Genomic DNA, 11,159 nt, shown 5'->3' with positions numbered 1-11,159 from the left:
AAAATCTAAAATGACGTACTTATCAAATAACAACGAAACTTATAAATTTATTTTCTTTGATTTCTTTCAGTGATACAGCTATTAAAGCCATATATATATATATATTCATAAGTAATCTGAATTATTGGCATTAACTACGCTCTGACGTCAACCACTAACCATGGATATTCTGTGTACATTTCAGTAATTGTGACAGAAGATATTTAAGCTTACGATGATTTTGTTGAATCTATGGACTACTATAAGTAGATACCATATTCTGCAAAAGATACAGTTCGTTCTTGGACGTAACATCTTTCACATCCAGCCGATCATGCTTGTCGTCCAGAATTTCCAGCTTATGATCTGCCTTATGACATCTTTTTACTGGACATCTATGGGTAAGATTTTGCTATGTCAGTCTTGTCGTATCAGTTGTTACATTCGTGTTCTTTATTATTTCTTTTCTTGTATGTTGTACATTAGGAAACATTGTAGCACAATCTGTAAAGGTTCTTGATAAGCTTACCAACTTACATTGACTGTCTTTTTTTAGGCAAAAGATATTATAAGTAAAAGAAACATAACATTTATTAACAATTGAAATTCGAGATTTAAACACATTATTTTTCATATAATCTTTTAAATTATCACCAATCTTTTCTTTTTTTTTTGGTATCATACTGTCTTTAACTTAAATTGCAAAGTATATGGTGTTCACCTTAATTTTCTTAATTGAAATTACATTCAATCGTTAGGCCGTTTTGTAATTCATCTGTGGGGGTCCTAACTGCAATTTTAAATTTATTATAAAGAAACAGAATTTTATTCTATATTGTTATACATCCTATTTAAATACAGCATGAGGTGAAAATGTTTGAACGGTTGTTGAATTTCGACCAAAGCTACACAAGGGTTATCTACAATAGCCGTCCCTGATTTAGAAGTGGTAGACTAGGGTAAATACCCCTCACCCACCACCAATTCTTGAATCACAATAATGGGATTGACCCCAGTGGCGTAATTATCGTAGGTGCAATCGGTGCAACGCACCGACAGGCCCCTCATATTGCTGGTCCCCAAAGTAATGCAAAAAAGTTATAAATTTCTATACCTATAGCTGATCAGTACGGACAGGCCCCCTAAGAAAATTGCACCGAGAAGTTTGAAGTGTTAAAAACGCCCCTGACTGACTTTCACATTATAACGTCCCCTCAGCTAATACGAACCCGCAACCTACAGATTGCGAGTTAAGTGCCCTAACCACCAGGCTACGTTAGCCCGAAAGTAAGTTTGAAAGATAGTTTTATGGTAAAAGTTGATAGTGGTTTCTATTTCTTCAGTGAGGTGATTTAAACTCAACTAGATTTTATGCATAGAAAATGACATATATATATATATTTGTTGATTGAGCTAACCAATATGGATAACATGATACTGTTAATGTCATTTAAATTCAAAATGTGTATAAAACTGGACTAGCTTTGGAAACCACAGAACACCACACCTCATTCTACGACAAAACGTCTTTCTGGATTATTTACTAAAATAGTTACTGAGGTTTCAAAAATATATGTGTTTTCCGACTTTGACATTTTAAACTCATTTCTTCTCTTTGACTACTAACCAGTTTGATTCTGTTTTTACAATTTATAATCACGTTAACGCTCACATCCCTTTTCAGGTTATGTTGCTAATGAGAAAAATAAGAGGAACGATCCCATTCCAGTATTACAACAAGGTCGGAGTTTGAAACCAGTTAGTGACGAATGGGCGTTTTTTCTCCGAAAGGGGCGATCACCAGTTTTTGATTTCTTACCATTTTCATATCTCATGGTCGAAGATATGCTTTTCAAAAGTTCTGAAAAGGCAAATGATCCTAAGCTCGTTTTACACGTTTTTACTCCAAGAATTGGCCGAAAGAAGAGATCCATGCTCCAAGAACATGGTGCGGACGACCAAACAGATTGGCTTGGCAACTTAGCAGTCGAAGATGGAGGTGTCCAAAATATTTTTCGGCAAGTTATTCCAACTCCCTATGTTAGCCGCAAAATTTTAGATGGTGATAGCATAGACGAAGTCAAAAGGGTCTTTTTCACCCCCCGGATAGGGCGTGCGCCATTTATTCCTCGAATCGAAAGAGCAAATCCAAACAAATCTTCTGATTTTGCATTAATTCCTCTTACAGGCCGAGCTCCATATATTTCCAAAATCGGTACAATGGACAACTGAGTTTTCAAGAAAACAAACGAAATTTGATTTCAATACACGATTTATGAATGCATGTTTTAGTATTTTGTATCAATAATGGTATTCAAAACTAAATGTTAAAACCAGCACTAAAGAAAAATAATAAGTGTAATTGTATATTACACATCGCAAAAACAAAGAATAAAGGAATTTATGAAGCAAGTATAATTATGTTTTGTGTGTATTTAGATTACTGAGTATTTTACTTCTGAAAACAAAACATGAAATACAAGTGCTATTTATACAAAAACTGTCTAACGTACAAGCGATATATTGAAAACTGAAGCACAAAACCAAATTATTTTCTATCTTAAAATTTGATATTAAAGATTTTAGAATAAGTGTTAAACAGCTTAACTATAACCAATAATTGTTTCATACAAAATTTTCGCAGAAATTTTGTTCTAGAGCAAAACCCCATTGGGCTTTGTCCACAGCGGTGAATCGAATCCCAGATTTTAGCGTTGTAAGTTCGTAGACTTATCGTTGTCCCATTGATAGACATTCGCAGAAAGTTCTATACTGTGTCAAAAGCTTATAGATATTTTATATTTTTCACATAATATTAAACTCATACCATGTTGTGGTAGATTTGTGCTTCTTCTTCCTTAAAGTAAATTAAATTACCTTTTTTAAAACAACACATTGACAAAAATATATTGATACATCTGATCAAGCTCACACTTCAATATAAACCCGCATGGGCACGGGTTAGCCCTGTGGTAGACCTCTGGATTTTGAAGCTGGCGAGACGTGTCTTAATCCGTGCGATAACATAAAATACCTCCCTCCCCCGCTTTTAAACTGTGGGTGCGTTATAAGAGTAACAGTCAATCTCTTTAAGTGGATGATGGAAGATAGGGTACTGCTGACTGGCTACCTTGCTACTGGGCAGTAATTCGAAGTTAGAAACGGCGGCAGGTAGTCTTAGTAATTTACTAAATTCACATCAAAGAATTATTTTCTCCTGCTCTTCGTCAGACGGAGAGTGTTTACTAGAGCTAATCTGAAAATTAAATCTTGTGGATTTGTCTTCACAGTTACAGAAAACGACTAGAAAATTGTTATTTTCTCTCAGTTTTTAATTGCAATTAAGACATGGTTGTTTATAATTAAGGACAAAGCTACACAATATCTACACAACGGTGATCGAAACCCGGCTTCTAGCGTTGTAAGTCCGCAGACATACCGCTGTGCCACTGGAGGGCAGTTTAAGACAACAAATATACTTAGAAAATCATTATTGAATGCTTCAAATATAGCAACTAACTGTATTAACACTACCACGTATATTCTGATTTTAAGAAATAGAAAAATAATAATGAAATATATTGTTCCATGAAACAGTACTTATAAAAGCCCATAAGTACACACATATACATAACTGTACTATGGGATTTGCATGAATCTTTTGTGACATTATTATAATTATAAAATGTAAACATTTCTAATTAAAACCACAAACTCGTTTCAGCTTATGTTAACCAGTACTATCGAAACGACGAGATATAAAGTGTGTATTGTTAGTTGTCAGTCATTTCACCATTTTAGCTCTCTTTCGGGGCCGAGTGCAAACCAATGGTTGGTGTGATGGATTGGCACCATTTTAGCTCTTTCTCGGGGCCGAGTGCAGACCAATGGTTAGTCACCCGTTAGTTTACTGGATTGTAAATATGCGGATCCACAGTTCCGTCTTATTGCGAAAAAAATCACGCTTCGCACTTTGGGTATATTATAACATTGACGGTCAAATTCCACCATTCGATCAGACAAGAGTAGCTCAAGAGTTGGCGGTAGGTGCTATTAACTAGATGCCTTATCTCTACTCTATCAGTTCAGAATTAGGGGCAGCTAGCGTAGATAGTCCTTGAGTAGTTTTGCGTAAATATCCGAAAACACACAAACAATTTTACCTCAATCATTGATAAACAGGGATAGAAATAAGAAAAAAACACACTTACATGATGTAAAATAACGTACAGTAATAGGAATATTTAAAAGAACACAACGCTGATATACAAATAGCCCCCACCCCCACAGTGGTACAGCGGTATGTCTGCGGATTTACAACGCTAGAAACCAGCCGGATTTCGATACCTGTGGTGGGCAGAGCACAGATAGTCCATTGTGTAGCTTTGTGCTTAACTACAAACAAACAAATACACAAACAGAAGAGACACAACCAACTAGATGGTGAATTTATTGTCACAGCAAATATATAAAAAAGCTAATAAGTTGTACAAAATGCCAGGTTTTGAATGTGAGCCATTTTCTTTCAGATCATTACATCTTCTTTTGCATGCTGCCATTTAGCTTATCAATGTACATTGTGAAATATTGCCCTGTATTACTCTCAACAATTCAAATTTTTTCGTCATCTTTAGACCTTCTTAGTTTTTACGTAAGTCCATACAGCCAGAAGAAAGTTCACAATGGTACTTTTTGCAGGCCAATTTATAATTTTAAGTGTTCTAATGGCCTCTTGTTCCTTTCAAGTATCGTTTCACCACATGTCCTGATGATTGAAAACATTATATTGCAAGAATAAGACCCCCATACATGATGAGCCTTTTCTCGAAGGAAATGCATTATTAATTTTTATTTGTCAATGGTGTTATCAGTTTTGCGTATATTACCAATCCATTGATTTACATGAGGCCCAAACTTGTACAGATCTCCACCATGCATAGCTGTAAATTTGATACCGATCTTATCTCCACCGTAAACAATCTGTTGTTGTAATATCAGTTTTTCTTACTTGTTTCTGCTCGGGTTCGAGCCCAAGACCTTTGATACATCAGGCGAATGTTTTATTAATTGAGCTAGAAGGGCAATATCCTTGTATTTCTTAGTAAAGTACTTTTGTTTCCAAGAGTTAAAATTACCACAATATCTGCATAAATTAGAGGGATCAGAAAGAGAGAGCATTCAAAAACATTAAAATTCCATAAAAAAGAAGACAATATAACTCATTGTAGCCATTTTCATTGTGTTAGATCATCTCAGTGATTGGCAAACTCACATGTGACTGATCTAACTTAAACCAGTGAAAGTCCTAATATATAGGTTTAAAACATTTATTTTGTTTCTACTCAGTGCATAGAGTGTCCTAGATGCCATGAACATGTTGTAAACCAATCTTCCAGTGTAAATTAGTGTCAGAATGGAATACAGCTTTATGGAGGAAGATTTTTTATCAACATACTAACAACATTTTGGAAGTTTCAATATATCTGAATACAAGTGTGTGGCGAAGTTTTGTGGGGGTATGCAGTTGACAAAATATAGCCTAACAAAAGGAAAAAGAAGAAGATACAACAAAGTCAGAATCAATAGTAGTATCATTGTTTATATTGTTACGACAGCGGAAGTCACGTGATGCTGGTAACACGTCATGAGTTTCTAGAAGGATCGTGACTGTTCCTGGCAACTCTAGTGTTTGCCAGACGACCTCTCTTTTTGTATATAAGCCCTGAAAAGAAAGCGGAGATATAATTGCAGATAGACAGAAAATTGAGTCAAGCGAGCGGTAGTGACCGTAAGTAAAGTACGCGAATCGTTGTGAATTATAGCGTGTGTTGAAGTTAAAGTGACCGTGGAAATTAAGTGTATTGCAAAGTTGTATTGAGAAAGAATAAACTAGTTTTATTTAAGAAAGGACTTGTATCGCCGAAGTTCTTCGGAAAAATTTTTTTACGGGAAATTAACAAACGAACAGAGACGTAACAATATGATTTTTTTAAAGACCCTAAACTTTAGCGCTTTCGAATAGTAGACTATTCTTCTTCGTGGTTTGTATGTACGGGTGCACTGGTGAAAACGGCCCTCTTTTAACTGAAAATTAAAATATTTTTTGGTTTAAGAGATATTCCGTGTTTGATCAGTTTGAAATAAGCACTCTTGCATTGAAGTTAGTTTTTACGTATTAAATAAATTCGCAGTTTATTCACTCCTAATTTTTAAACTTCAAAGATTTGACATTTGTGTTATGCCATTTTACCTGGATTAAAACGCATTAAAAGGGATCAATGTTTTCGAGAAAAATTAAAAAGAAAATTCAGAGCTATTTTCATTATTAATATATTTTCTTTTTGAAAAAGATTTTCAATTTATTAATATATATATATATATATGAAGCCCAGTCTGTGCTGTCCTTCTTCCCATGAAATTTTATGACGTCACAATATTTACTACAACCTTTAGCGCATGGAGTATGCAAAGGGAGACGAAAGTTTGTTTGTGTCACGCTGATTGTGCATCTGGATGGTATGATCTATGTTTTTACTTTTATGTAGATTTCATGAACTGAAACAGATCATTCATTTGTTTGTTTTCATACGAAAAGGTTTGGATTGGAGTAATTATTATAACTTAACTTTAAATTTTATTTGTTTGTAAAGTGTTAGAAGTAGAATTTAAATTACATATATATTACATTTAGTTACAATATCTTTAATATATATAACTTGTACTTGTAAGTTCTACTAAACCACTAAACAAACGTTCAAGATCAAAATCAAAGCAAAAACTTGGTAATTCTATAACATAAGCTTAATTATTATAGTTAATACTATGACTAATAAAGTTTCACCATAAATACCCTGCCTAAACAATCTATCAAAGAATATTTATCTAGTAGTGGTATAGTATTGATGTAGGTTATATTATGTGGCTTGCACTTTTGCAGTGCTTGGTGTTAATATTAATTATTATTACTATGTAAACTGCGACCGTTTTTTTTTGTGTGTGTGTGCTTAAGTTGTACCAGTAGTAATACTACAATTATATGAATTATTACTACTATTGCTAGTGAGTAGTAATACCACTAAGGCGACGTCTGCTGACATGAAACTTTCTACATTGAATCTTGTGATAAGACTTGATATAAAAGGTAAAGAAGAACATGAACTTTACACTGATAATAAATTTAACCAAACATTTTTTAATATTACCAAATTACTTGTAAAAGAAACGTATGGTGGTAAAAACTAAAATTCCTTTTTCAAAATGTTTTTGTTTTTAAATTTATATTAAAATATTGTTTACATCACGCTATTAGAAAAAATTCCTATGATTGAAACTGATACAAGTAAAATTTGTTTTATTTTACTTAAAATTTATTTTTGTCAGTCGTGTTCAGTGACTATGTACTATATGGTGAATTTTAAAATGAATAATACTCCAAGACTTGTATACTATAAAATAGTTTTAATTTCTTAATCTTGAAAAGCTTTAAATTTGCATCTGTAAGTTGTATGTAGTATTTTACAAGACAAACATTAAGCTTTATATGTATGTTGCAGTTGAACTACATGTACTTTTTTTTTTTATTCTCTCCATTCCCAACCACAAAGTTTGAAGTTTTTGATAGGAGGGGGAATTAGAGTTATGACATCCATTAATCTGTAGATATTTACTTTGTGTGCAATAACTAGAATTCTAAACTGCATATTTTAATCAATCAGCATGTCACTTCCTATAGTGATTGAACAATCCTATTGATTTTGGAGATAAAAGGTCAAGGTCACAATGTCAAAAAATTTGTTCGTTTTTTTGCAAATAAAAGAAACATAATCCCAAAATACTCAGACACAGTCACCATATTTATCAACACACCAAAACTAAATAAAGCTACTGGTTGAGGGAATCAATTGATCCATTGATTGTTATTTTTATTGTTAATATAACTTTAATAGTTGTAAACAATTTTCTATGCTAACCATTATTGTGAATATATAATTTTTTAAGTTTTTTGTTGTTGTTTTTCTACTTTTTAAAATTCATACAAAATGTTAGAAAGTATCAGCATTGTTATTAAATATCAGAATGCAGTAAACATTGTATAGCATTTACCAAATCAATATAATAAATTATGTGACAAAGGCTGCATTGTTTAAAATTGATTGAAAATTATAAGAAAAGTAAAATATAATTATCCCACAAAATCTCAAGTATGCAATGCATTTATCAAAAAAAGATTAACCAGGGCAGAAATATTTTAGTAATACTGCATTGTGTTAATCTGTATTAGCTACCATGTAGGAGAGTAATCAGTAAGTTTAGCATTAAACTGGTTTTTATTTGAAGTTGCTGTTAATTTTCTTTTCAATACCAAGATATTCAATACTTTAACTTTGTTTGTATACAACATTCACTACCTTGTGATGAGTCAAATTGGTGATGATTCCATGATAAGTGATAGGTGATATAGAGTGTAATGTTAATTTAGGAAAAATCAATAATTATGTTTTTGGTAGGATACCCTTTGGATGTGTTTGCCACATTACTCACCAAAATGGTGCACTGCCAGGCTGAGTAAGACATTATTTTCTCTAGTAACATATAGGTATAATTTAATCATTTCTGATTTATTTCAATTCGTACTTTATTTCAGCATTTGTGTAATTTTTTTTAATATAAGAACATAAAATGCAAAGTGATAGAAGGCCATTTCATACATCAAAATCAACCTTCAAACAACAACAAAATTTAATTTAATTATGTTAACATCATGGATGGCACAAACTTCAAGGTTATTGGAAGTAAGGAGTATGTAAGCATGCTATGTTTCATCGGATTGATGATTGACATACTGTGGTTTAAAGAGAACAAACAAATGCTCCAGCATTATGACGTCAGTAGTGTTAAAGTTGAACCATAGGAAAAATAATAACAGCAGTTTAACATCTAAAATGTTACCAATCAATCTTAAGCACTCCAGAGCTAATTGCATTAAAAGAAATAAAATTGGATAACAGAATAAGCATTTTTAAGGCAGACAAAAGGGTAATGGTGTCATGGTTCTAGATAGAATCACTTATGGTGATGAAGTAATGGAAATACTGTATGGTCAATTCTGATTTAAAAGTCTCCCTAACAAGCTCACTTAATGTAGAGAAATAATGTTAAATAAGGAATCCATAATCTTATGTATCTCCCAAAATACATAAAGACAATTGCTCCTTATGACCAATTATATCAGCCTATGACAGTTTTAGCTATGATGTAGATAAATTTCTGGTCTAGATATTTTCACCCTATGCTAATGAAATACTTGTCCTTTTTAAAAAATGCAAAAACATTTGTCCAAAAACTAAAGAACTTTGAACCCCATTGGCCATTTGGTAAGCTTTGATATAACTTCCTTATTTACAGAAGCACACTTGCAGAAATCATGCAACATGACACCAGAATCTTTCCCAAAGTTCACTCACTTGTGACTTAGCCAAACTTTTGAATTTATGATAATATTAATTTTCAATACCAAGATAAAAATTTCATCTGAGTTGAAGGCATTAGTATGGGTAGCCCTACTGCCCCGTCTCTTGTTAATGTGTTTATTACTAAACTAGAGCAAAGAGCTCTCAGTACATCACTACATACACTGTGTTTTTAGCTTTGCTACCGTGATGATACATTTGTTGGGCTAATAAGATCCCAGCTCATTACAGTCTTTCCATAATCACTTTAATGAGCTATATCCTAATATTAAATACACTAAAGAAGAGACGAAGAATGGTTCTGTTTCATTTCTTAATGTTTCAGTAACCAAAAAACAAACTTTCATTCTTTACTGTAGTTTATCAAATAAACACCTGCACTAATCTGCTTTTTTCCATGGTCATCAGCACATGGTTACAAACAAAAACTGGGTATTATTAAAACACTTTATAATAATGCAAAAGCCATCTGTAATACTCCAGATAAACATGAAAGAGAAAAACAGCATCTGCTGGAAAGCTTCACCAAAGTCAGTACCTATCTACACGACATGAACAAACTCGTATCCTAGACAAGACAAATAATAAACTAAATTAAAATAATTTTAAATGCTAAAGCCAGCCCTTATCATTCATATACTTATCAAGCTTTTTCTTAAACTCACTTAAATCTACTGCCCGTACAACATCCAAAGGCCAACCACCCTGTTAGAAAAATAAAACTGTCTTAGCTGAAGATGACTCCTACCCTGCCAAAATTTATATTTGTGTCCCCTAGTCCTACTATTCTCACTGTTAAATATGAAAAAAGATGATGTATCAACATTATATATTCCATTTATAATCTTAAACACCTCAATCAGATTCCCCCTAACTCTTTCTTTTTTCAAGAGAAAACAATATGAGAGATTTCAGCCTCTTATATGACAACCCTTCCATCCCAGGCACCATTTTAGTAACCCTTCTCTGAACCCTTTCCAACAATTCGATGTCTTTCCTACGGTAAGGAGCCCAAGACTGAACACACTATTTCAAATGTGGCCTAACCTGTACAATGAAATTATAACCTCTATAGACTTGTTTTAAATATTCCTGTAGATACAACTTAAAATCCTATTTGCTCTACCACTAGCAACAGCACACTGCTTGGATGGCTTTATAGAGACTGATCGACTATTACACTAAGATCCCTTTCCTTCACAATACTGTTCATTTTATTACCATCCAAATTATACTTACAACTCAAATTATGATAACCCACATGCATTATCCTGCATTTATTATAATTAAAACCCATCTACCATTTATTTACCCAACTCACTAAATTATCTAAATCCTTTTGTAAATCAGCAGCATCCTCTTCACAGCTAGCAATACCCAAGACATTAATATCATCTCCAATTTAAGTAACTTATTGACTATTCCTTCATCTATGTCATTTATGTAAATCAAAAAGACATTAATTCAGTTTGACTGAACTCCATTTGTAACAACCCTCTGCTTTCTTCCATCCAACCACACCTCTATCCAGTTTGCTAACTTATCCCCACACCTTTTAGAGCTAATTTTTTGACAAGCATTTTATGTGGCACCTTGTCAAAAGCTTTCTAAAAACCCAGATACACCAAATCCCTCATATACATAAGCAGTAACCTTTTCAAAGAATGTTAAAAGATTTGTAAGGCAAGATTTTTCCTTAGTGAAACCATG

The 11,159-nt window shown here is 32.9% G+C and overlaps 1 protein-coding gene and 1 long non-coding RNA gene across 3 annotated transcripts in view; both read left to right on the top strand.

Moving 5' to 3' along the window:
• The first annotated feature begins 227 nt into the window (after positions 1 to 227).
• LOC111089271 lies at positions 228 to 2,397 on the top strand. Its single transcript, XM_022401459.1, has 2 exons — positions 228 to 380; positions 1,664 to 2,397. The coding sequence occupies exons 1-2, from the start codon at positions 314 to 316 to the stop codon at positions 2,209 to 2,211; spliced, it is 615 nt and encodes a 204-aa protein (XP_022257167.1). The 5' UTR covers positions 228 to 313; the 3' UTR covers positions 2,212 to 2,397.
• A 4,025-nt stretch (positions 2,398 to 6,422) lies between these two features.
• The window catches only part of LOC106472918, a 29,263-nt gene continuing 24,526 nt past the window's right edge, over positions 6,423 to 11,159 (top strand). The window contains exon 1 of one of the 2 annotated variants that reach the window (XR_002613554.1): positions 6,423 to 6,495. This is a non-coding gene — a long non-coding RNA (uncharacterized LOC106472918). The remainder of the gene's footprint in view (positions 6,496 to 11,159) is intronic. The other variant, XR_002613555.1, reaches the window with a different exon arrangement.

This window comes from Limulus polyphemus, unplaced genomic scaffold, assembly GCF_000517525.1.
Source record: "Limulus polyphemus unplaced genomic scaffold, Limulus_polyphemus-2.1.2 Scaffold5732, whole genome shotgun sequence".
NCBI classification, from domain to species: domain Eukaryota; kingdom Metazoa; phylum Arthropoda; class Merostomata; order Xiphosura; family Limulidae; genus Limulus; species Limulus polyphemus.
Note: the sequence above shows the minus strand (reverse complement) of the source record. Positions and strands in the feature narration are given on the sequence as shown.

Excerpts from the sequence above, each read along its gene's own strand:
- LOC111089271 (XM_022401459.1), top strand. The coding sequence starts at position 314 with ATGCTTGTCGTCCAGAATTTCCAGCTTATGATCTGCCTTATGACATCT. Across the intron at positions 381-1,663 it reads TTTTTACTGGACATCTATGG|GTTATGTTGCTAATGAGAAA; the intron begins GTAAGATTTTGC and ends ATCCCTTTTCAG.